The 26,452-nt window shown below is 33.4% G+C and overlaps 4 protein-coding genes across 5 annotated transcripts; 2 read left to right on the forward strand and 2 right to left on the reverse strand.

The window, feature by feature from the left end:
- The first annotated feature begins 4,352 nt into the window (after positions 1 to 4,352).
- SQN (peptidyl-prolyl cis-trans isomerase / cyclophilin-40 (CYP40) / rotamase) lies at positions 4,353 to 8,379 on the forward strand. 2 transcript variants are annotated; one of them, XM_011001655.1, is made up of 10 exons: positions 4,353 to 4,720; positions 5,619 to 6,119; positions 6,381 to 6,468; positions 6,603 to 6,655; positions 6,817 to 6,921; positions 7,298 to 7,373; positions 7,620 to 7,657; positions 7,734 to 7,821; positions 7,897 to 8,012; positions 8,101 to 8,379. In XM_011001655.1, exons 1-8 carry the CDS (start codon positions 4,550 to 4,552, stop codon positions 7,812 to 7,814), a joined length of 1,113 nt encoding a protein of 370 aa, XP_010999957.1. In that variant the 5' UTR covers positions 4,353 to 4,549; the 3' UTR covers positions 7,815 to 7,821; positions 7,897 to 8,012; positions 8,101 to 8,379. The 2 variants fall into 2 exon arrangements, with proteins under 2 accessions (XP_010999957.1, XP_010999967.1); XM_011001665.1 differs by lacking the exon at positions 4,353 to 4,720 and adding an exon at positions 4,909 to 5,364.
- Positions 8,380 to 9,682: 1,303 nt separating this feature from the next.
- LOC105111239 (armadillo repeat-containing protein 6-like) lies at positions 9,683 to 12,678 on the reverse strand. The gene is given in 10 exon segments (XM_011006554.1): positions 9,683 to 10,105; positions 10,275 to 10,451; positions 10,824 to 10,931; positions 11,013 to 11,050; positions 11,053 to 11,119; positions 11,483 to 11,611; positions 11,798 to 11,861; positions 11,955 to 11,969; positions 12,022 to 12,334; positions 12,428 to 12,678. Coding segments are annotated over 10 exon segments (1,188 nt in total). The 5' UTR covers positions 12,579 to 12,678; the 3' UTR covers positions 9,683 to 9,979.
- A 3,665-nt stretch (positions 12,679 to 16,343) lies between these two features.
- Positions 16,344 to 17,467, reverse strand: LOC105107662 (uncharacterized). The gene is made up of 2 exons (XM_011001677.1): positions 17,042 to 17,467; positions 16,344 to 16,784 (listed from the first exon to the last, which is right to left on the reverse strand). The coding sequence occupies exons 1-2, from the start codon at positions 17,370 to 17,372 to the stop codon at positions 16,522 to 16,524; spliced, it is 594 nt and encodes a 197-aa protein (XP_010999979.1). The 5' UTR covers positions 17,373 to 17,467; the 3' UTR covers positions 16,344 to 16,521.
- Positions 17,468 to 21,026: 3,559 nt separating this feature from the next.
- LOC105107672 (sodium channel modifier 1-like) lies at positions 21,027 to 24,618 on the forward strand. Its single transcript, XM_011001688.1, has 3 exons — positions 21,027 to 21,388; positions 22,548 to 23,000; positions 23,210 to 24,618. Exons 1-3 carry the CDS (start codon positions 21,212 to 21,214, stop codon positions 23,255 to 23,257), a joined length of 678 nt encoding a protein of 225 aa, XP_010999990.1. The 5' UTR covers positions 21,027 to 21,211; the 3' UTR covers positions 23,258 to 24,618.
- Positions 24,619 to 26,452: the final 1,834 nt, after the last annotated feature.

Below are 26,452 nucleotides of genomic sequence, written 5' to 3' on the forward strand. Positions count from 1 at the left end.
CATAATTCATATCACAAAAATAAAACAACAACATAAAAAATATATTAAAAAAATTATAAAACTCAATTTATAATAAATCTAAAATTAAAAAGATAAAAATAAAAATAAAATAAATATTATTATAGCAAATAATATTTTGGGAAGAAAGAAAAGTAAAATCTAATTATTAGTTTTTTTGTTGATATACTGAGAAGTTTCTAATAGGACATCCTTAGTAATCTTGTGCTGATATTTGATGTTGCAGTAATAATTATTGTTTGAAAAATATTTTTTATTTAAAAATAATATATTTTTTATTTTTAAAATTTGTTTTTAATATTACCACGTTAATTTTTATTATAAAAATTAAAAATATCAAGTTAAAAAATTCACTAAAAAAAACGGAATTCCGCTAAAACTAACAGGCTATAAGAAACTGTGACCGACAACTAACTGTGACCGAGAACTGTTAAAATGACGAATCAATCAATCAACTTCACCGCACGGTGGATTTTTTGTTTTGCAATGGAGTGGGCAACATTCACACCTATTATTTAGAGCGTTTAATTAAAATAAAATATAGTTTAATTTAAAATGAATATTTACAATAAAAAAACTTTGCAAACACTGAACTGATATCATGTTGAATTAATTCCGGTCTATTTAGATTAATTTATCAATATATATTTTCAATTATAAAATCATGATAATTTTATAGGAAATAAATTAAAATAAATAATAAATTTTAATTTTTAATAAATTCAATATTTAAAATAAATTTTTTATATGTTTTAAAATTATTTTGATATATTCATACCAAAAATATTTTTTTAAAATAAAAAAATTATTTTAATATATTTTTAAATAAAAATTCCTCTAAACTATTATAGTTACCAAAACGTCAAATACACTGCCACTCTATAAGAAACTGTGACCGAGAACTGTGAAAATGACGAATCAATCAATCAATTTCACTGACGTTCACCCCCAGGGCACGAATTAATTTTCAAAACCTTTAGAAATAATTGCACACCCAGGGCCGCTATCAAGGCCCCCGCAATCGAAGGAATTCCGGCACCCTGACACGATGAAACGCTGTAGAGCTTATGTAATGAATTGGAATTCCATGGCCAGTTTCAACCACCATTAAAAATGCATTATTTCCACAGCGATCGAGTGGGCCTCCTTTGTTTGGCTCTTGGTGTTATTATTATCACTCCTATTTTAATTTTCCTCGACTGTGGGGTTCCTCCGAGGATGCCTTTCCTTTTCCGGTGAATCCTAAGATGGAGATGCCGTGCCTTGTGCTTTTGTGACATCTATCATCGTCTTATAGCACGAGAACTAACCTCTTTAATTCTAAATGTTTTTTAGGAATATTCTTAAGATCGTTACTGGTAAATTGGTTTGAATATCATGATCCACCTAACCTAAGATGTATTGATTTTTATTTTTTTATATATATATATATCGAAAGGATCAAAGTGTTTATAAGGGTAGATTATTCTAACCTGTAAGAAAATTAAATATTTTCCTAATTCATTTTAGGTACACAGTTCATGTACAAATTGGTATATGCATTTTAGACACGGTTTATTCTTGCGTTTTTAAATCATGTTTAGGCTTTCATGACTTAAAAAAATATCAAAATGATTCTTTTAGAGTTTTTTATTGTTTTGATTTGATGATATTAAAAAATTAAAAAATATATTCAAAAAATTATTTTAATATATTTTTAAATAAAAAATATTTTTTAAAAATTACTATAAAATTAAAAACTCGATGATTAAAATGAAATTGATTTGGGCTAGTTTGCTTTTGATTCACTACTCCGAAGGTACGAAGGGGAGGTCAAAAGGTGTTTGGTGTAGAGTTATATCAATTGACGTATCCAAAAGCGAAGGGAAGACCGAGAACCTAACCTCCCTAAACCCCCGCGGCGCTAATTATCCAGGGAAAGCAAAGTCACAATAATTTAGTACTTCGCATCCGTTCATCAGGAGATGTTTGTGTTGTTGAATGAAAAATATTTTAAAAAATAATTATTATTATATTTAAAATATGTCCTAAATAAAAAACTAGAAGGTACAGGTTTTTTCTTACAGGAAATTATATTGTTCATCTCCTCAATCGATATTGTGGATAAATCATGTAATATTTTTTTTATTTTTTTAATTTAGTTCATGACTTTTTTCTGCATAATAGTACATTTTTTTAGCAAAATTCAATGGTAATTGAATGAAAAATATTGTTTAATGATGAAATTTAAAGATTGAGAATAAAAAAAAAAAGATAGCTATAAATAGATGATGGTTTCAAAGCTAATAAAAAAGGTTTGATTTGATCATTATATTTTTAAACTATAAATGGTCGGTACCTTAATATTTTATCAATTTTATTTTGATATAAAAATTTATTTTTATTATGTTTCAATTTTTAATTTGAGATAAGAAAGAGAAAAGAGGGGTCACCGCATTCTAATGTAGAGAGATGAAACATTCTTAACGTTGATTTAGATCTTTAAAATAATATATCTTTATATCAAATAATTTTATTTGGTGAGATAAGTTCATATCATATGGTTATTTATCTTAAAATTGCCTAAAAATATACTATTTAAGTTGGGGAAGATTTTTTGTTTCAAGTGTTAAGATATTTTTTTGGGTTTCAAGAGGTCATAAATAAGTTTATCACAACTCTTAAAATGTTTTTCTGTATGTTTTTAGGTTTAAAAAATTATTGAAAATAAATTTTTGTATCAAAAAGCCATATGGTTTAATTTTTAACCACCACAGTTGACAGATTTTTAAAAATCATTTGTGATAGCAAGTGGCATGTTATCTAATGTTTTTTTCAAAAAAATAGGACAAACGACATTAAATAGGTTGGACTGACTTGCCAAATCTAAGAGCATCTAATATTTTTTTTTAAAAAAAAAATTATTTTTTTTCTTGTTTTAAAAAACTAATGCTTTTAAATTTTTTCCATTTTTTTTACTCACTTTAAGATTAATAATCTTTTATTTTGTTTATAATTCTTTCAAGTGAAGGTTATTTTTTAGCTCTCTCTGGTATGCATATATTTAGGTTAGGTATGAATTAAAGAGAAAAAAATTTATTTAACCCTTATAAGTTCATTATCTTAATTATAGGTGTGATAAGTTAATCTATAATATTAAGGCTATTATTTTTTATCTTTTTATTAATATGTCTTTTTTAAAATATTCTTTAAATTTATATTTCAATTAATATCATTTATTTTTTATATTTGCTTATTTAACCTTTGTTAGACAAGGAATTTCTTTAAATTAACTTATGTGTGTTTAATCTTTGAAGCTATTTTTTATTCATATATATATATATATATATATAATCTTTTATATAAATAAATTTATTTAAAAAAATAAAAAAATTCTAAATAATTTTTATAATATATGCAACTTTACATAATATTTTTTTCCTTTTATATTATTTAAACAACTTAATGTGTATCTATTATTATTGTTGTTTGAGTGAATAAAAAAAATATTTTGATTAATAAGGCTTAGCAAATACAACTAGGTATATATTTTATCTTGTGATATTAAATATATTGATGTATATTTAATTTCTCAATTTTATTTTTATTTAGCGTTGATGATTTTTTTAAAAAAATTATTAGCACACATAATTCTTATTATTTTTTTCATTTATAGACCAACTTTTTGATTTTCACTTAAAAAATCTTCTAACAATATAAATGCATCAAAAAAAAATATTTATAATTTTTTTAATAAAAAATAAAAATAAAAATATTTAATTAGCAGCAAAAAAAGTCACGTAACTAATTCTTATCTAGACATTATACATTGAGATCCCATGTGAAATATTACTATTTGAAAAATAACTAGAATGACAAATTAAAACACTCATTTCAAGACCTCTAATATTATTAAAAAAATCTTTACAAAAATAAATTTAATAACACTTAATGCTCAAAGCAAGTAAGCCACCCATCGTTTTTGCACAATAAAAATGTGACTCACTCCAGTTAGCTGATGACCTTTTAGATTAGTCCAAATCTTTCTGATGATTATATTATTATAGTCAAAGTTTTGATGTATTTTTTTCCCTCTCTCCTCGTCTTTATTCATGCAGTTCATTCAGCAATTTATTTGAAATATTATATTTTTAAATAGTAACAATTTTAAATACGGTGTTCAATTGTGACAAGTAAAAACAGTATTATTTCACTATTTCTTTAAATTATATTATTTTAACAATTTTGAAAACAAGAAAAATAGCCAAAAAAACTGTACGTTGTGTAGAAACAAGGAGAGAGACACGTCTGAAAATGCCGTTGACAGGCAGGCAGTCTAAAATTTTCTTTTCCTTTTGTTTTCATTTATTGCAAGGAGTGAAATGAAGTTGGAGTGCTAATTGTATGAATTGTTTACTATATAAGGGGACCAGTCTGGGGTGGTTTCACTAACTGCGTTCTATGCAAAGAATTCTCTAGAATCCAAAACTCTCTCTTCTACATATATAGCAAGCAAAGAAAAAGGAAAACAGAGAGAAAAATAGGGAGAGAGATGAGGAGGTCAAGGTGTTTCCTAGACATAAGCATAGGAGGTGAGTTGGAAGGAAGGATAGTAATAGAGCTCTACAACGATGTTGTTCCCAAAACTGCCGAGAATTTTAGAGCTCTTTGCACTGGTGAGAAAGGCGTTGGACCTAACACCGGTGCCCCTCTTCACTACAAGGTATTAGCTTTACTTTAGCAACTTTTTAATAATTCTGTGTATGTTTTGTGTTTGTGTTGATGGGTTCAAGTTGGTTTTTTGATTGGCTGATGAAAATACAGTCTTGTCCCCCTTGGGTTGGTAGTGTTTACTGTTGTTTTGTTTTTTTTATCTGTGATCAAACATCAAGGTGTGTGTTAACTATGCTTGTACTTGATTAAAGACATCTTTTGTTGTTTAAAACCCGATGGTACTTTTGGGAATTTTAAGGGCACTAAAGTCTTTTGATTTTGGATATTGTTAGGTATCATGGTATTTGTTGTGATGATTGTTTCACTTTTATACTTTTGGTTGGCGATGCTAAGAATTGAAAACGAAACCTTTTCGGGTCTGGTCATTGAGACGTGAGAAAGAAAGAAAGAAGCTTTTCTGGGTAGAAGTCAGGTTTTCAGTTAATGATGAAAAAGTCATTGTTGTCCTTGATTGTTTAGAGAAGTAGTAGTCGTGACTTTGTGCCTTTTTTAATTACTTGATTCTAAGGAATCTTCAAGTATTCTTTTCCCATTATTTCGAGATACTGCAGCGATGATGGTTTCTGGTTTTGGACCACTGGAAATGCCATGGCAGGCAGTTTCTATTTGTTCTTCTTTTTTTTCTGGCTTCAGGTTGAGGTTTTATTTTTTCATTTTCTGGTGGTAAATAAAGTTCTTGTGCTTTGGTATTGATATCTTATTATTGTTCTTCATTTTTCTCAATCAATATTTCTTGGCAACCTTTAGGCTTGAATTTTTTATTGATTGCCCATTGCATATGACAGAAGTTAGTATTTTTATGTGCACAGCACTGGCTATAAAGGCCTACGGGAAGGAAAGTTTAAGCTTGTTGCAGTTGATTTTACTTGTTATTTTGTGGATATCAGGGATGTTGTTTTCATCGTGTTATCAAAGGTTTTATGGTTCAAGGTGGGGATATCTCTGCTGGAGATGGCACTGGAGGGGAATCTATTTATGGCTTGAAATTTGAGGACGAGAATTTTGAACTGAAACATGAAAGGAAGGGAATGTTATCCATGGCCAATGCTGGCCCAAACACAAATGGTTCACAGTTCTTCATCACGACAACTCGCACTTCTCATTTGGATGGAAAACATGTTGTTTTTGGCAAGGTTGTTAAAGGAATGGGAGTTGTTCGTTCAATGGAGCATGTTACAACTGGTGATGCTGATTGTCCAGCTTCTGATGTTATAATTGTTGATTGTGGAGAGATTCCCGAGGGTGCAGATGATGGGATATGTAATTTCTTCAAGGATGGTGATGCTTACCCCGATTGGCCAGCTGACCTTAACGAGATTCCTAATGAACTGTCATGGTGGATGAGCGCTGTAGATTCTATTAAGGCTTTTGGAAATGAACATTTCAAGGTAATGGTTTTCATGTTCGGTTGATGTTCTTTTTTGCACCAAGGGCACATTGGTACAGCTTATTGTTATAGCAATTGTCAGGAAAAAAGAAAATTCAGGAACTCTAGTTGACAATATACAGTGGTGCGGTGTGAAGGTTTTTGTTGAACTGATTTTTTCAAGCCATTAATATTCTCTACTGTCTATGGACGTTTTTGTTTTTCTTTATCATTTTCTTCATTAACACGTGTTGATGACCTGATTTGTAATTAATGGTTGCAGAAACAAGACTATAAGATGGCGCTAAAAAAGTACCGGAAGGCTTTACGCTATCTGGATATCTGTTGGGAGAAAGAAGGGATTGATGAAGGTGCACGATCTCTGCGGTCCATATGCTTTCTAGTTCCTTTAAACCTTGGTGTTCTTAATGCTATGCTAATTATTCCCAGTGACTCGGTTGCATTTTGATGTATTTATATACCTTTTCTTCTGGTGGCTTTGCAGAGAAGAGTTCAGCTTTGAGGAAGGCGAAGTCACAGATATTCACCAACAGTGCAGTAAGTTCTTGTTCTCATTATCATCTGGATATTTTTACCGCCACTGGCTAACTAAGGTTTTCACAGATATTCACCAACAGTGCAGTAAGTTCTTGTTCTCATTATCATCTGGATATTTTTCCCGCCACTGGCTACTGAAGCTTTTGATCTTCTGTGAGTAGGCTTCTAAGTTGAAATTGGGGGATCTGAAAGGAGCTCTTGTGGACACAGACTTTGCAATACGTGATGGAGAAAACAATGCTAAAGCTCTTTTTCGCCAGGGACAGGTTAGTATCTCCAATTGGGAATAGTTTCAATCTCAGAATCATGGGAGCTTCTGTACATGTTTGGTGTGAGGTACAAAAGGTTGTTTCTGAGAAGTGAAGCTTTCAAGCTGGTTTGCCTCCCCGCTTTCTATTTGGAAAACATGCTTAGTTCCTTACAGTTATTTTCTCGTGTATCTTGCATTCCACTGGAATGTGTTACATTGGCATTCTGACTGGGTTGCTTTCTTCCACTGTCTTCTGTATGCTATGTTGGTTTCAACTTTTAAGAATTTGCTCAAATATTTTGGTGCCCCCTTTTCCCTTGATTTGTTTAACGAATAATGTTTGAGGATTTACCTTTTGATACTGTTAGTTATTTTTCTTCTGCGTCTGTCAGGCATACATGGCTCTCATGGATGTTGATGCTGCTGCTGAAAGCTTCAAGAAAGCATTGCAGTTGGAGCCAAATGATGGTTAGTGATAATTTGAAACAGTATCGATGGCACATGATTCTGTGTTAGTTCTAGGGATTGAAGCTTTGTTCAGATGTTTGCTCTCTGATAAGATTATTAGTTTCAGGGACTATGTTAAAGCATGCTTAAAAATAGCCTACTCAAATTTATTCACGCTGAATAAATTTGAGGAGTCTTGGACTGGTATTTTACAAAGAATCCGTTGGAATTTGCTGATAGCTAACTTTGGTTTATAATGCTTTTCAGCTGGAATAAAAAGGGAGCTTAATGCTGCTAGGAAGAAGGTTGGTGGATTTAACAGAATTTGTAACATTTTGTGATAATAAATGGTCGCAATCATAAACAGTTAATTTCTTTCAGATTAATGAGAGACGTGATCGGGAGAGAAGGCAATATGAGAAGATGTTCAAAACTTCAGATAGTACTTCTGCAGAACCGTAGCCTATTGGTATGTGTACTACCTTTCAGAAATTCTTGACATTGATTATCGGGTATTGCCAACTGATAATATTTTGAAATACAGGTTGCAGTTTCCTTGAATTGCAAAAGCCCTCGATTTCTTTTGTTACTAGTTTCATGGACTGAACTGGTTCAGGCTTTTTTTGTTTACAGACTCTGTTATTCTTGAGGGAATATTAGGTATTAATATACATCTCAAGCCTTGTGGATACATGTTCACTGATTCACAGAAGTGTCTCAATCTCTGATATTTCGGCTAACTTTTCAGGTTTTGTCATAGAGCAAAGGAGCCTTTATCAAAGGCAACTGTACAAATTTGAGGCTTGAACCAATTCTTATTGGAGTTTGCATGGAAATTGTTGTGAAACTTACAGCTGGCAAACAATGATGATTTACTCTTTTATGGACATAAATCTTGCCATGTTCTAACAATGATGATTCACCAGTCTTCTTTTTTTCCCCCATCTTCTTTTACCAATGAACTGACATTTTTTTTATGCTGCTTCTATATGTATCGAGTGCTGTATTAAACATTGATTGACCTGTAGGACTATAATCTTTCTGGTCTGTCTTTCCTCTTTCCATGCCCCTTCGTTTCGCCTCTTTCTTCTTGGTGTCCGATCCTGAACTTGGTATATCATACTACAGCAAATGCTTCCCCCAGTTTGTTCATCTGAAATGCCTACCCCAGAGCAACGTGGTGGCGAGTTCATGAAATCTATCTATCGTAGGCCCAATGCTGATCCGAAGACAATCGAGTGATTTTCACTCCGAGGTCAACGGGTATTAATTGATGATCAAACTGAAGCCCAAAATATTTTGAGGGAATCACAGACTTGCCCTTCAATCAAAGGATAAAGATACCGGTGAAGGTAAATAAAGAAAGATGTTAGCTAGAGGAAAGGAAAGAAATGTGCATTAAATATAAATATTTCTACATCCTAGGTGCGAAATCTCTCCTTTCCTTGACTATTTCTAGTTTGCAGAAATGGATGGGAAAATATTATGGAATCTCAGTCTATATTTATAGTTGTATGGGCTATTTGAGTAGAAAAAAACCATGCAAGAAAAAGAAAAGAAAAGACTGGTCTCTTATTTAGAAGTTGCACATGGCAGAAAACATTGGACCTCTCTCAGTAATTTTTCTACATCTTCACTCTCCAATCATTTAAGCCGGGTTGCCGCTGCAGCCAACTCTCCCTAATCCTCTTCCACCACACTCGGCCAGCAACTCCCTCAATCATGCTTTCAGTGATGATAATGTTCAAGCTTGCAGCATAATGTGAGCTTATGGTTGCATCCATCGTGACCATTGCACGTATATCGCTCTCGCAGGAGCTTTTTTCTTCCAAGCAGTTCGATTGTTACTTTAAGACTGAAAGTTGGGAAGGCTTTTGTATCGCTCTCAAGTCTCAACTATAATTTGAACTGTCATTTTCTTGTTCCAACAATTTGAACTGTATCTATTTGATTCCTAGACCTGGTTCTTGTAAGTTTATAGTTGTTTCTTACCTCTGAATTATAGTCCTTGCAAAAATAAGAACTCCTATGAAAACAAAATACAAATGGCCATGTAATAGAATTCCCGTTTTGCTTCATTTTCAGATTTCACCTTTTAATTGAAGCAGGGTTCGGCTCGAGGCAGTAGATGCTGCTACCATGATTAACAATCACCTGTTGCTATTTGTTACAGTCCAAACCAAACCAAGCCTGGTTTATTCTCCATTCCAAGCTGCGAGTGCCGATAATGATGACATTGCAAGCAGTTTGTCTGTAAGCAATCACCATTTCAATTTTGAATTAATCAAATTACAAGTTCTTGGAGAGCAAAGCCAATAGGCAGCAATTTGTTGGCAAACAAATCATGGAAACTTGATTATCTGGGATGGGTTATACAAACAGCCCCCGGGAAAGTTTGTTGATTTTGGGCATAAGAGGGAAGAGAAAGACAAGGAGAAATATCCGTATTTTGTCTCACAAAATTCTCCTTGAGCACAACACACAAAATTAAATCTCGAATATGATGGCGCTTCTTCATGCTTAAATCTGAGTATATTTTAGCAATATTCTGACCCACACAAAATCCAAATGGAGCCTTCCGGAGTATAATCCAATATGCATCAGGTCATTAATTTTCTGAGCATGAGCTATGAATTGTAGTTATCAAGGCCCAAATCCCTCAGAGCATCGGTGGCAGCATCCTTGCATGTTACGTGGTTTACCTTTGCCCTTCTTATAAATTTCTCGATGCCATGACTAAGAAGAGTAGTTCTGTAAAGTGGCAAAATTTAATCTAACATGAGAGAGTGTGCCACAATTTAATATAGTGGTCCTACTTTTGGGGCATGTCAGATCAGCAGTATGAAGGAAGAAAAAGAAAATAAAGCCTGCCTGTTGATGTGCTACAAGACAAAAAGAAAGCGTGGAGAGAAAAACATGCATGTTCTCCGGGTTCCTCGCAACAAGATTACGGATCATTAGACAGGAATTCCTCTGTAATTGTTGCACAGTAGAAAACTTCTCCATGACTTGGATGGCAAGGTCTCCAGCTCCGGCTTCCAGGGCACGGGCTGCATTGTCTGGAGATCTTAAACAGAGCACTGTAAAGACAGACATAACCTGAAACATGGTGGAAATTTAGTTAAGGAATGCAGTGGACAGCTCATGAATGCATGTTTCCAATCCTTACAAATGTCCAATCTTGCATAAAACAGTTATTGGACTTGAAGATAAGAAAAATTACAACAGATGTCAATAGCTCCTATGTATCTAATCTAACTATTGATAATATCAAAGGACAAACAGGATCCGTCAATTTAAACAGTGCCATAGTCAAAATGGCAGGTAATTTTTTCAGAGTGCCAATCCTTCAAGTGCAACTTGCAGCGCGCGTTTCTTGAAACTTGAATTAACACAAAATTCCATGTGAATAGAAAAATTATTCTGTTTCTAGAATAATGGTTATGCACATTCAATAGTATCACTTTCTACCTCTTGCAGAACAGGGGGGTCTTCAGAAAATCTGGCTGATAGTTGGATTAGCTTGTTCATACCGTCCTTCTCTACAATAGCACTTTTATTTGAATCACATCCTGCCAGCTAATCAAACAAAATGTAGTAAGCACTCTGTTCATCCAAACAATTGAAAAACATAAACTTTGAGCCAGATTTTCCTTGTACCTTGGATAACAAAGAACAGCATGTCTTAGCTACAATTGTGTAGTAAGCACTCTGTTCAGAATGAAATCGATGCCACCACTTTCAGCGATAGATTTGCATATTTCATCCTGCAGGTCAAAAGAAAAGGAAAAATAGGAAGCGGAAGAGGAAGAGCAACCTCAAAATTGAACAAAGAAACACCATATTTCATATCCAGCATGCAACAGCATCGTATTCTTTGAGTGTAAGACTCTACAATATATGAAGTTCCTGAAAATCAAACAGAGAACATTGCTAGATAGATGGAATGGAAGAAATAGATTCCTGTAACCCTACCTGACGTGCATGTGGTGCATAAATAAAGGTGATTTTCCCACAACTTAAGTTCATATATGATATAATCATAAGTGCAATGATATATCTAGACCCACAAAAATCTAATAATTAGCGCAACAGGATTTTGACATTTCATCAGATGTGAGTGAACTTACATTAACAGAAACAGCCTTCAAAGCGATGCTTGCTGAGACTAAACTGGGTGAGGTAAGCCCTGCCCGTAGTGATTCAACAAGAGCTCTTGCAATTCCAATTTTGGCAAATCTCCGTGCGTAACCATAAACCTTAAGTTTAATGCAAGTCAGTTGCTTTGACGAAAACCTTTTCCATCAACATGAAGTAAATAAATATTTGGATGTGAAAACATACATCGCTGACAACACAAGTTATTGCCCAGCCCGCAAGTCACTAAGCATAAAGTTGATCAATCATACTGAAGTGCGTAAATTTGTGTCAAAACATTTACTTACTTGGGATGCCACAGCACGATTATCATCAGGTGTCAAGAGAACACGTATAGAATCATATACTTTTCTTTGGAAGCAAAGATTGAAACGTTTATAAAACTAAGTAAAATCGCTGAAACATAATTAAAACTCCTTGTCAGGAAAAAAGGAAAAAAAAAACACCTCATAAATCACACTTCAAATTCGAAATCCACAATCTAAAAAAAAAAAAAAAAAAAACACGGCGCTATCCTATCCGGATAAAACGCATACCATGAATCAACAATGCCAACGTTTCCAAAGCTGAAACAAGAACTTTCTCAGAACCAATAGGAATGTTAGAACAAATAGAACAAACCAATTCCACCCCATCATTTCTAACCCCAATTGTAACATTCCCAGATCCTTCAACACCACTAAACAATCTAGCCAACTGATCAAACAACCCCGCCATCTCATTCGAACCATTATTATCAAATCCCAATTCCTCCAATCTCTCCGAACACTTAATGACTGGATTGTCCCTCACATTACCCTCTCCCGGTACGCTAGTCACAATCCCTGCAACAAACCCATGATTCTTTTTGTTAAAAATAGTTTTTTGAAAGGATAAAAAGGGAAATGTAAAATATGGGTTCTTGATCGAGTTGTTACCAGAAAGATCAACGCCTTGAAGAGTGAGAGTCTGGATTGCATCTTCAAGGGCTTCAGTGGGGTCCATACCTAGATCTTCTATGTTCTCTTTTACTAGTTCATCAAAAGTTTCTTCTGATATTGTACGGGCATGCTTGCTTGGTGGGCCCATTATTGTAACTTCTTCTTCTGGGTTTTTGAACTCGTGTGAGCGAAGGAGGGAAAGGAGAGAGAAAACGGAGGGAGCAGAAGGCAGTCTTCTTGCAGGCTGGTTTTAAACATTTAACGACGTGTTGTTGTAATTAACTTACATGTTCATGTTGCCGCGACGTGTACTCTTATGGATGATATAATTTGTCTGCCAGGACGAGTATACTGCACGACGTTCAGTTTTTATCTGGTCTGATACTTTGACTAAGATTCTTTTTGTTTAAATTTCTTTTTAAAAATAAATATTCAGATTAGTTTATAATTACATTAACTAATTTCATAAATTTTAAAATTATTAATTATATAACTTTTCAATTACCTTAAAATTTATAAAACTAAAACTAATAATTTCTACTAATCAAATCTAACAAAAACAAGTGAAGCTACAACCTTTAATATTTTTAAATACCTTTTATTGTATTTTTTTTAAATCTTCAATTTCTTTGAAGATGTATATCTGCATGTAGGTATATGTACATTAAAATACATGTAAATTAAGTAAGATAATTTTTTAATATTATAATAGTTATTATCTTTTAAAATATTTATACTTGAAAATACATCAAATTAATATATATATTATTTTTAATCTTTTTACATAAATACATTAAATATAAAAATATTAATTTAAAAAAATATTTTAAAAAGCATAACTACAAGAATAACCAGCTATAAAAGTACAGAAAAAAAATATTGTACTATACAATGGATTGTTAATTTCAACAAAATAAAAAATAAAAGCAAACACTGTTGGAAACATCTGCGATTTCACTTACAACCCTCACATGAACTCGGGATTTGATATTGCTTGGGATGACCAAATACTTAGAAATCATGATTAACGAAATCAGAAAATAAAAATGTGTGTGAGAGAGAGAGAGAGAGAGAACTAACTCCAGAAAAAAGCAAAGGGTAATTTAATGAAGAAGACAGAACTCGCGAGCTTGACACAAGAGAGCTGCACAGGTCAAAATACTTCTCACCTTAGTTCTTAAGATTCACGAGTACCATAAGATTCGTGTGGAAACTATTTTCAACCACACTAACTCCAAAAGGATACACAGTTTCAAGATTATCTCCTGGTATTGACAACATGCTAGTACAGATTCATGAGCAGCATCCAATTCCCTAACAAATTATTTGAGTCGTCGTCTGCCATAGAAGCCAAGTAGTTGAACAAACAAAAAACCAAGGTAGAGCAATCCGAAAACTCCATCACGTCCTGTTGAACAATCACCGTAAAAACTAAGGCAGGCATCAAAGTCACACCTACAACGACTATTAATCCATTTGTTTTATAAAAGACGTTTTTGTGCCTGAGGATCCATCATTAGCATATTGTTTTGGATAACATTTCGGCTCGAAAATGTTAGCTGTTGCACATTGCAAAGCATAATGCACTCTATAGAAGAAAAACAGTGCAAATTAAATCATCTTAACATGCTAATATTTCCACGTTATCTATCGGAGCATGTGACCTTTAATTATAGCATCTGTGAATTTTACCGATAACCTTTACCTTCAGGAAAATCAGCACTAACAGTAGGGGCACAGGCAATAATGTTTTCGAAACGACTTACCCAGAAGAATGAAGTTGAAGGGAGAGGTGAGAGAGAGAGCAGCTAATATCATCTGCAAACATTAGAACACAGTAAGAATCGCCTGAAGAAAAGGAGAGTCACGACAAGTTAATGTTTTCTGTTTTGAATAAACAAACTGTACTCTTATTCCTATATTCCTGTACACATTACTTAATTTATAGCTATTGTAGAATTAGATATATTACATTTTAGACCCCATAGTTCAACTTTTTTCTAACATTAAGTTTGCGATTTTTGAAATGTTTCAATATGAACCTTGATCGTGTGACTATTCATTATTCAAAGCTAAGGAAATTTAAATGGGAGGCCAGTTTTTATTTTGTGAGGTTTTTAGGATTTTTTGGGAATCTTTGTGGATTGTAATTGTTTCATTCATAGAAATGGCTATGAAGTTCTGCCTCCATCATCTTGACATCTGATTATCTAGAACAAGTTGAATTCAAATTACATATAGAAATGAATTGGGCAAAGCAAGGTCAGTTTTATTCTTTGTAATATTTTTCAATTAATATTATGGTGTAAACTAATTTTTAAAATTGATTTTCACTTTAAAATTTATTAAAATATTTTTTATTTTTAATATTAATTTATTAAAATCATAGAAAACACTGAAAAAATATTAATTTTTTTAAAATAAAGCATATTTTTTAAACACATTCAAAAAAAAATTATTATACTCTCAAATACTCATTTAATAAAATACCTGTAAAAAAAATATAAATAATTTATCTATATCTAGTTTAGATCAAAGAAAGAGTGAGGCCTGAGACCCGACGTATCATTAAAGTAAATCAAGCGCTGTTTGACACCGGGGGAGACACCTTGTTACCATTCCTCATATATGGGAGTTTAGGATAAAAAGATGACAGAAATTTTGAAAAAAAAATAATGAAAATATGATAAAAAAATTGGAATTTTCATTGGCTTCCATTAATTATTTGATTTGATGGCTATAGATCGCATTAATTTTTTTTCATAGAAGCCAAAGTCAAACATTGCTAAATTTACATGAAACAAAAATCTAGTTTACAAGAAGAATGGGCCTGGGGTTTTTTTACTGCCGGATTCGACTCGATTAAACTTGCAGGGTCCTTAAACTGGAATGGGAATAGAAACCGATAAAAATGGTGGTGTTTTTGCAAGGAACATCTCAGGTGCCGGAGCAAATAGGGCAGCCGTCATCAAGAGGAGGACCGTCCCGATTCACATTGCTAGGTTTTTTAAAACCAACGCGGCCATTTTCTCTGCTTCTTCTTGTTGTTTGTTCAGAGGCACTGTTGTCGTTTTGGTGAGTTTGTTGTTGATCAGGAGAAATGACAGGTGTTGCGTTTCGCGCACTCATGCTGGTCTTGACACTGCAAACATTTTCACTTTGTTTCCATTCTAATAATCTTCTCTGCTGTTTAGAAAGCGATGATTTGTCCTTGTCACTTTCCTCTCGCTCTCACATCCTCCGAGGATTTATTACCAGGAAGCTCAACTCATTTGCGTGTTTTCTGTTTGTTTCTGTTTTTTTCTTTTTACTTTGATGATATTTTTTAAAAAAATTTAAAATGAAATTATTTTTCATTTTAAATTAATATTTTTTTAGTATTTTTAGATTATTTTTATATATTGATATCAAAAATGATTTTTTATAAATAAAAAATATTATTTTAATATTATTTTTAAATAAAAAACATTTTAAAAAATAACTATAAGTATATTTATGAACATATTCACGTACCCAGACCAGCTGATTTGGTTTTTTTTTTTTTATTAAATTAAAACTTTGTCCGGACTTCAACAGGCTTTGAGGCCCGATAAGGTTGGCTAGAGAAAATTTGGTAAGTTCCGTACATTTTTATATGACAAGTTGGGTGGTGATTTGGGAGTTAGGCAATGCGATTCGTAAAGTTGTGTATTCAATTCTTAAGCATTAGGACCAATAACTGGTTAGATTCAGACAATAATGAAATATTACAAATAAAATTAATATTGGATTGGCAGCAATGGAGAACAGATTTAATTGAGTGAAAACCTCCCCAAAACATGATTGTAAATTTGGCTATGTATAAATTATGATCCCTTCCCTTTAGTATAAAAAGTAGGAACAATTTACTATAAACGAGAGAGAGAGAGAGGAGAGAGCAAACAAAACTATATCGTTTTCAATTCATCATCATCCCAATGTATATCATCATAGTCACCACTGTCCTTATTTTATTTAGATCTCACAAATCTCATATTAAAAATTAGAAAGGTTAAAAAAAAAAAAAAAGACAACACGGGTGGTAATGCATGCGATTAATGGATGATTTCCATTCAATACCGACGACGAAACATTGGCATGACAAAGAACTTCATGGTGCCGTTATTACAGTGAAAGCCAGCACCTCCGCCGCAAGCAAAGTAATGAGGTTGCCAGCTCTTGAGCACGAACTCGAACCCATCACCACCTCCTTGTGTCTCGCTAGCAACCAACTTGGCTCTGCTCAGGTCACATTTTAAGAAGCTCCATAGGTTTGGTAGCAAGTAGACACTGTGAGGATGGGTGTTTGTGTCACTGGGTGGATCATACTTGAACACTGCACAAATAAATCATGTCAGTAAATACAGTATGCAAACAATGCACTCGTATGAAAGAAATACAAATCAATCCCATCCACCTAAACATGGGCTTAATGAAAAAATATATATACGACTATGTGCTGCTCGAATAGGATCTCTGCAAATGACCCGAATCTGAATGGCAGTGCGTCGTAGATGCTGGGTAATTCTTGGAAATCCTGACAAGATTAGGAGATAATATATAGCATTGTTTTATGTGAAGTGATAAACTAACCTAGAGTGTCATTGAAGTAGAATGGGCCGTTTTTGAGAGCCCAATCAGCGTAGTTGATACCGAACGTCCAATTTTGAGATCCACCCACAACGATCTTGTTGGGTGTAGTAGCTGTACTGTTTTGGCGACAAGGGCGACGCTTGTAACTCCAACCAGTGCTGTTGAAACCATATTGCCTGCTTGCCATGCTTATTGCCCACATGGAAGCACTAAGCAGAAGGATGAGTCCCTGTGCATGTGTTAGACGAGCCATCTTCCCTTTCAAGTGCAACTTGAGAAGGATGTGAATCTTTAGATAGAACTGAAACTTAGATGGTGTGGTGTACAACATGAGTTGATAGCATCTATAAATAGGTGAGGCGGGGAGGGAAAGAGAAATAGTGCAGAACAGCCAAACTGGCGTTTTTTTCCCTTCTGTTCGAGTAGGTGTAGATGGACAAATGTGATGCTCACCTATTTCAATGGCCGCCTAAATCCTCTACTCTTTTTTTTATGAATTAAGTCCTCCACGGATGCTACCAAATAAATTAAGCAAAGACATTAGTTGACATTTTGGGGTGTTTGGCGTTCAAAAGTTAATGCTAGCTAGGGGGGAAACCCAGCTTCCTGGATCCTAACAGCAGTGTGAAAAGCTCGGTGCATTTTCTAGTGATGGTTGGCTGCGGGAGAGAAGGGGTCAACGAAGTGGTACTGTCACATCTCAGAGAGTATGAAGAATTGATCAAAGCTAAGTCCACGCTAAATGGAAGCTGCAAAAGTGATCAATATTGCGGTTTTAACTAAAATTGGTTGACAAACGATGAAATTAAGGTCTTATTTTGTACTTCAATGTTCCATGCCATTCAAAGATTATATCATGCGTTTGTATGATGTAAAGATGATGATTTATCTATAATAATATCTCTTGCGTGTGTTATTATATTGAAATAGTATTGGAATCAAGCTATTTTCTGTACATGATAATAAAATTAGATACATTTATCTTTCTTTAAGAAATTCATTCCTCCAGTTTGATTGGAGTTATATCAGTCATAAATAAGAATTTATCAGAAAATATCTCACAACTGTAACTATTTTTTTTTTAAATAAGATTTAACTCATATTAATTATAGACTTATTTACCCAAGTGTACGTAATTCGTGTCCACTTAGCCAGCTCCTTGAATAATAGAAATGCATCCATGAGAGGTGTGAACTTTTTTCTTGGCTTCATTCATCAACTTTTTTTTTTCTGCGAAGAATCTAACTCAATTATTAACATTAAATTTCGGATTTTTTTTAAATTTTATCATGGATTACTCTTGAGATTGTAATCATAAGAACCGGGGGGGGGGGTAATAAGAACAACCATTTCAATTATTTCATTAAAATGTATTTGTTTCTTCTGTTAAAAAATACTTTAATTTTTTTAAAATCTTGTTTTTTGTTTCAAGATATATTTTGTAAACTTTTTTATATTATTTTGACGTGTTGATATAAAAAATTTTAAAATATTTTTTTTAGCAAAAAAAACATTAAAAAAAAACTATCATCACAATAATAAATAATTACAATCTTTTTTAAAAAAAAATAAAAATAAAAATAAAAGTTCAAGTTTTGGTTTAACCTAGTAGGAGAAAATAAAAGACAAATTTAAAGGTTTGGTTTGCATTTGCAATATGATCCTCAATTTCCTCTCGTAAGCCCCCACCCTCCATACTTTTCCAAATTTTTATTCCTTTATTTTTTTCCCTTCATCTATTTTAATCATCCTTTGGTGACGACGTATATATATTTTCATTATATACATATTTATCATCTTCATTACATCATGAAAACATATTAATGGCATAAAATAACAAACACAATTTTTTTTATAAATATTAATATTAATTTTTTTATTAAACTCACTGCTAAGATTTATTTTTTTTATAAATATTAAAATGATAACATATTAAATCAATTCTAATCAACTTGTTAATTCATGTGTCATTTTATAAAATCATAATAACCTTATTATAAACAAATTAAAATAAATTATGAAATTTAATTTTTAATAAACTTATTGCGTGAAGGATAAAATTAAATTAAAAAAAATCCAAAAAATAACTCGAGTTAACTCGGGTTAATCTATTAAATTTACTACACAAGTTATAAAATTAGAATAATTTAATAAAAAAAATTATAAAATATAATTTTAAATCAACTCAAATCATAAAATTAAAAATAAATTAATTAAAAAATAACTCAAATTAACTCATTTAATTATTACTCTTGACTTTAAAGTCTGCAGTAACATGCTTGTTTTATGCTAATAAAAAGCAGAGGAATCTCAGTCAGGCCATGTTCCTCAAATAAAAACTTAGCCTGGGGGATGAAATAATAATGTTGATGGTGCTTTTCATTCGGCCAACGTGTTTTGCAAAGGTATAATTGTCTGGCAGATGTGTTATGAAACAGATGATTGAGCAATTAAACCAAGAACTCTTTGTAATCTGTTCCTAATCTTTTTGGTGGCTAGAATAACAGAAATTGAAAAGTAAAAGAATTGTGGATCACATTTATTTTTTATGATCATATAACTAAAGCTTTTCGAATTACTGTGGCTCGTTGATTGGAATAATCGGATATATAGTCGAAGCCGCTGAGGAACATTATAGTAAGGAGGTGTTTTAGCTTGTTAGATCACAATCGCTCGACTAATGCCAATATTTTCTTTTTCTCCATGGATCTGGTCTATTATGCAGTTGTTTATCCATGGCTTTTTCTTTTTTTAATTGACGTATACTTAAAAGTAGTTTTCTCTTGCAGAATGGCGTTAGAGGATTAATGCTTGATATGTACGACTTGCAGAATGACATCTGGTTGTGCCACTCCTTCGGAGGAAACTGCTACAACATTGCAGCCTTTGTATGTGTTCATAGAATGCTCTGTTACTGCATAAAAGACATTCCATTCATCTCACATAGACGCCTGATACGCAATACTCTTCTCAACAGCGGCAGTGGGTTTCAGCAGCTTGTGCAGCAGCCACCGTGACCAGCAGCAGAAGCACTGTGAGCAGCAGGGTCTTCTTCTCAGCTACGCCAGCCTCCAGCGCCACTAGCAGCAACCACCCCTTGCGCCAGGTAATCTTCCTTCTCAGTAGCTTGCATTTTGTTTTTTCCTTTGTGAAGCATGCAGAACGTGAGTTAACGTCCTGCTGCCTCTCTTTGCAAGCAAAGAGAGATGGGCAGGACCCTTAGATCAGCCCATCTTCTCTATATAAAAAAACAAAAAGAAATTGTTGGGCCTTATTCAGCTTAGGTTTTAGGGTCAATCAGTCCAGCCCATAAACAAAAGGTATATTTATCTAAAACACCCTAATATTTTTCTTTTAATTTTTAATATGTATTTATTTTAATATTTAGCCAGAAAAACCTAATAAAAACACATAATTTTTTTAAAAATAACTATTATATCTAACCTTTTAAAAATTAGAAATGGAGACTTGTTTTATTTGTTAGAAAATTATGGAGATGGAGTTAATCTTATTTTTTATTTGGATAAGTTGTTTTTTTATATTTATTTTAATTTGAATAAATTGATATTATTATTTTTTACTTGACTTGATAATGAATAGCCTATATGAGAATGTAAAGTAGATAGTTAATGCGTTTAAAATTAAAAGTAATCAATTTTTAAATTTTTTAAAAATAAAAAACTCAAAAAATAAAAATAAAAATATATAGAAGCACAAAAAAACATAAATATATAAATATTTGATTAGAAATTAGGTGATCGTTTGTGGATAATTAACTCGCATGTTAGCATGTCAATTTATCAATTTATTATCATATATTTCACAAAATCTAATAAAAAAAATTAATTAAAAAAATTAAAAATTAAAATATTAAAGATAAAAGTATGAACAGTTGAATAGAAAAAACAAATATAAAAGTCAACATACAAAATCTATAATATCCTCCATTTATTTATTTATTTATTTATTTACTGTCTCAAATTCTTTTCTTTTCCCTCTCCTGTTTGGAGACTTGGGCTCCATAGCATACAGTTAAGGCCTGAGAAAGAAACAAACATAAGGGAAGACTTGTGGCCGAAAGGGCTACGACAGTGCCAATCTTGTGTTCAAGGAAAAATTGGATTACGTAGAAAGAGTGAGTTTTAACGGCAAAATAAAGAACAAGAAGTGATGAGTGTTTTCGGTGGTGATAGCTGGGCAAGAGAAGCACAATACAGGAAAAGAAGAGTTGATGATCTTGTGATAGACGGACTTGATGGGTCTTCTCACAAGAAGCTATCTAGTGGGAAATACGCATGTCTTGTTTGCCCTCACAATCCCGTCCTCGAATCTCCCCTCGCGCTCTCTGTACGCACCAGATGCCCTCTTATCTTTTTCTTCAATTTTCAGATTTCTTGCTCTGTAGCATTCATTACCTGCAATCACTGAATCGAAATAAATTAAAAAGAGAGAAACCCCACTTGTGTTTTTATGTAAAAGAATCAAATGGGATACAAAAACTTACTATTACCAAACCCCAAACCCTAGAAAGACTAAATACAGAACTGAATTCTGATTTGTATCCATTTGAGGTTGTTTGGGAAGGGTTTTCTGTTATTGTAAATATCGATTATCTGATTGTATTAGAATTAAGTAGGGGAGAAAGTAGGAAGGGAAGTATGGTGAAAACAAATCTCTTTTATAAAATACATTACTCTACTAAGAGAGGAAGTCCTAGTGGATTTGAATTTAAATACAACACTTTGAACACATATATTTATATTAGTCTAGAATAATTAAAGAGACTTATAAATAAATCTTTAATAGTTACATGTATATACCTAGGAGAAGTTTTAAAATTTGAAATGTGTTGTAAGATGATGAAGTCAAGACTTGCTAATGGCATCTCATTGCTATCTCTTCAACCTTCCTCTCTTTAGCAATTTTATTTGCTTAAACATGGTTCATCCAAGTCATTTTTCTCCTCTTATGGCTGCTGTAATATTTTTTGTCAGCTCTTTGGCCATTTTCCATCTATTGTAAGAAGGGTTCTCTCGTCTCTTTGTCGTGTGTATTAGTGCCACATCATCTCTTGTGCAAGAAGTTGTCTGCTTGCACTAAACCTCTTTCTTATGCTTCTTCTATCTCTTAGTCCCAATTCTCTTGTTGTGTACAATTCTTGCACCTTTATTTTTTCTTCTTTTGATGTCACTTGTCCATCCACTCTCATTAAATCAAACTAGCTTTGATATCATTTTAGAAATAAGTAGGGGAGAAGGTAGGAAGGGAAGCATGGCGAAAACAAATCTCTTTCATATAATATATTACTCTTCTAAGAGAGGAATTCCTATATAATACTCTAAACATATATATTTATACTATTCTAGGATAATTCAAGAGATTTAAAAGATATATACATCTTTAATTGTTTGATTTAATTGTTAGATACATATATCCTAGGAGACACTTTAAATGAAGATTTCATAATTAATTCCAACAGATTGTTCAAATGTGTTTTATTTTGTAGATGCATTGTAAGGGATCCCGACATATTGCTGCGGCGTCCAAGCTGAAGGAAAAAGAATTGATGAGACAAAGTGAGATTAATAAAAGATTAGCGTTATCAGAATCTGATGTTATGCTTGCTAATCCAAGTGCTTTGAACAAAAATACCAAGTTAGTGAGTAAGCCATTGATTGAAAAGACAAAGAGGGCTGCTACCGAGATACTTGGCAGGGGAACTGCCCAGTTGAGTTCCAAAAATCAAAACTGTGATCTGAAATTGAGCGTGGGATATGTAAATATTATGAATGTTGTGACCAAAATCTGCGAAAACAGCTCATGTCTGGAAGTAATAGCATCTGAGAAGACGCCTGTGCAACAGCACTTGGATTTTAGGGAGCGGCGAGAGAGGGAGCTGAAGTTCACTGAAGCGGGTTGGAAGCGTGATTGCCATGGAAGATGGTTTAGAGATGAAAATGTGAGTATCCTTTTTTTGATGAAACACTTTGACATTTTATTGCTACGGTAGTGATTACTGGTTTCTGCTTCCGCATCATCTATGTTGGTGTAGAAATTTTGAGTCTGTTCATAAAAATTGCATCATCAGACAATTCAAATAACAAGGCCTTTTCCTTCTTCTGTTGATTCATGTACAGCCAGCGTATTTATGCTTTTGATTTCTTGCAGGTGGAATTTGATTCTGATGAAGAAGATCCGAATGTCTATCTTGGTTAAAAATTTAAACAAAGATCATCTGCAAAGACTTTTGATAGAATGCTAGTGTGATTATCGACAACATTACTAATGTTGGTTACTCGAGCTGCATGGGCGACAACTTTCTTTGGTTTTCAAGAAATGCAGAAAAATCTTTCTTCTATCTTGATACCTTGAGGAGATAAAGATGGATAGCTTGATCCAGATTTTCAATCAATTGGCAACTGGCAACTGGCAACTGGAATGTGCTGTAGATATCCATGTTGTAGTTAAATTCTTTGGGCCGTGGTCGGTGTTTATGCAGGCAGCAGCAACATGGCTTTATATGGATCCTTAACAACTAGTTTTCTTGTTTTTTTTTTATTTTTCAGTAATGATCTATAGTGACTGGTTGAGCATATTATATAATGCTAGTTTTTGTGGATTGTGCTTTAGAGCTGAATAATCCAATTACATTTTGTACTGTACAAATCATGGCCTTGTAGGGTGGCCGAGAGTGGTGAGATCAGTTCCCCCTTAATAGGTCGAAGAGCAAATCAAACATCTTCATTTGTCCATGTTAGATTTTGAGTAGCGTTCACACGATTCTGTTGTCCAATCAGTGAATACATAAATCAAATCAAAGTCTGTAATATAGTAGTAAACAGTTCAGAGCTAGATGTTCAACATGTCTGATATGGTGAATTGGTCACAGCATTGCATGCAGAGAAGATAATAAAGTGTAGCCTTGTGGGGAAACCCCAGACCGTGCATTTAGCTACCATGATTGCGTTGTGCATCACATTTTTGGCTACCATGTGTAGGGGTGGTCCAACCGACACCTTCCATGGTGATTATTAGATGGATGTTGATTGTACCTTGCTTGGTCACTCATGGTGGCCCCCTCCATCCCGGTTCATGCTATTCTCAATGACTGGATAAGTCATGCTGATGGGAAGCTAAGCTTCCATGGATTTGTCAAGTTGTTGCATGGTACATCCAGCCGAACCATTGCAAAGGCACAGTGAAGAGTTATTATATCTCTTTTCTGTTGGATGGGCTTATTATTCTTTGCTTCCGGGACAAGAAAAAGGTGTGCTACAGTAACTAAGGTGCACCTCAACTGCTCACATCAATAGCGTATCTGGAGCTTTGTTGAGCATAACTTCTTGAGTACCATTCCCTGCATATTACAAACCTTAGCCCTCATTCCATTTCTAAGGAGTCTGAACCATTCAGAACGTGAATAACCGTGAAGTATAACTGTCATCATGGTGTAAAGATATATAGTTTAGGTTTTGCCCGAATAGGCAAAGAATATTCCATGTTCCCACAGTAGATGCTTTACACATTTCAAATCTTGCTCCTAATTATTGCAGTTAATACATGGTTGTGTTTATTTAGCCTTCGCCTTTGCTTCATTCATGGATTATTTAATTACTACCACACCAGCGCATTAGTCTTCGTCTAGGGCTACCCAATTTCCATCATTTCTTTACGTAGCGTATTTAGTAGTGACCTAGCACATGGATCCTCAGCTTCTTGTGAAGCTTTTTACCTTCTTAACATCCGCAGGAGAAATAAAGCTTGGAAAGTGATTGCCTGTTCCAATTTAATTTGTAAACGAGCCGACAACGCAGTTAATCCTAAGCTTCTGGTGATGCTCCTTGCTATGAATAAAATCTCGAAAGTTCTCTTGGTGCAAGCCATAAAGATTCTAATAGACCTTCTGTAAGCTTTGCTGATGCAACAACTTCGAGTCCAAGCCTCATTACCGTTATAATCCTTCACTAACCATATGTTAAGATGTCCATCGTCCGAGGACCCTTGATGGCATACAACCAGGCAATCTTGAACAACTAGCAAGGTCGATGGAGCAGTTCTGAAGTTACAAGTTGGGATCGTAGGAAATTCGTCGATTTTGCTGTTTACGGATTCTAAAAGAAAAATCTGATCAAAACGAATTTCGGTGTAAGCAACAATCCAATACGTAACTCCATTGAAAGTGACCAAGAATACATAATCATAGGACGAATAAGGAACAAATCCTATTCTTCTCCATGATCTTGGCTTTTCCATAATACGTAAAACCTTGTGCTGGTTTGTCTCTGCAATATCCATATCCACAAACTTGTGGGGTACATGTATTTTCCTCGGCTTTGGGGAGAACAACAAACGCTCTCCGGATTGGATACCATAGATAAGTATCAGGACAGAGTTTTTCATAGAAACAGTGCAATCTGTTGTACGAACCCACTGAAGGTAACAACCATTTGCGGAGGTTACTGTTGTCGTTCCAAATATCCATGTTGGTTTTATAGAGGCTTCATTGAGTAAGGATAGTTTTGTTATTCGGTAACTCTACCAGCAATCTATAGCGATCTGCTGTAAAATTACTAACACCATCATACAACTTACAAGCAATGAAAAGCATAGGGTCTCGTGTGAAGAAGACCTTCTTAGATGCATTTGTTAAGCTCAGCTTAACAACATTGAGAAAGAATAGAAAGAACAGGTAACAGAAATTGAGAAAGAGCAGAGAAATCAGATTAATCTTCTGTAGTTTCTTGTTCTCCAACAGGTTTCCATACACCAATTTATATATAATTGTTTTCTCTCCAATTACATCTGATTTAACCCCTTTATTCAACTACTAACTAACTCAACAACTAACTACCTCCTAACTAATAGTCATACTCTTCATGTTTTTCACATTAGCATATGACACAATTCTTTAATTGAAAGCTAGCAATTCTGTTCTGTACTGGAAGCAGTACTGGAGGGTTACATTTTTTATTTGTAAGCTAGTAACCTTAATTCCTTGGTAACTTGAATCGTAACAATACCCTTCCTTGAAAAGATTCCTGACCTCAAGAATCCATAACAAAATCTGGAAACTACATGCTCAATTCCTTCTAGGTCTTCCTATGTTGCTTTTTTATGAATACGTGATATCATTTAACCAATCTCATAAGAACAACCCTCTTTCGATTCTAAGAATTTCTCTTTTTCATCCTCCCTTCCCTCAATCAAATGAATCCCCTTAACATTACATTTATGTCTGAGTAGAAATTTATCACTACATTTAAAGCATAATCCAAGTTTCCTTCTCAGTTCATAAAGTGTGTTTTTAGATTGTTTTGGACTATATTGCTCATCAACGTTATCTTGGTTGAAAGGTTTATGGGGTGTAATACGTGTTGGTCTTTCAATGTTAACTAAAGAACTAATATTAGA

The sequence above is a fragment of the Populus euphratica genome, unplaced genomic scaffold (genome assembly GCF_000495115.2).
Source record: "Populus euphratica unplaced genomic scaffold, PopEup_1.0 scaffold3.1, whole genome shotgun sequence".
Lineage (NCBI taxonomy): Eukaryota > Viridiplantae > Streptophyta > Magnoliopsida > Malpighiales > Salicaceae > Populus > Populus euphratica.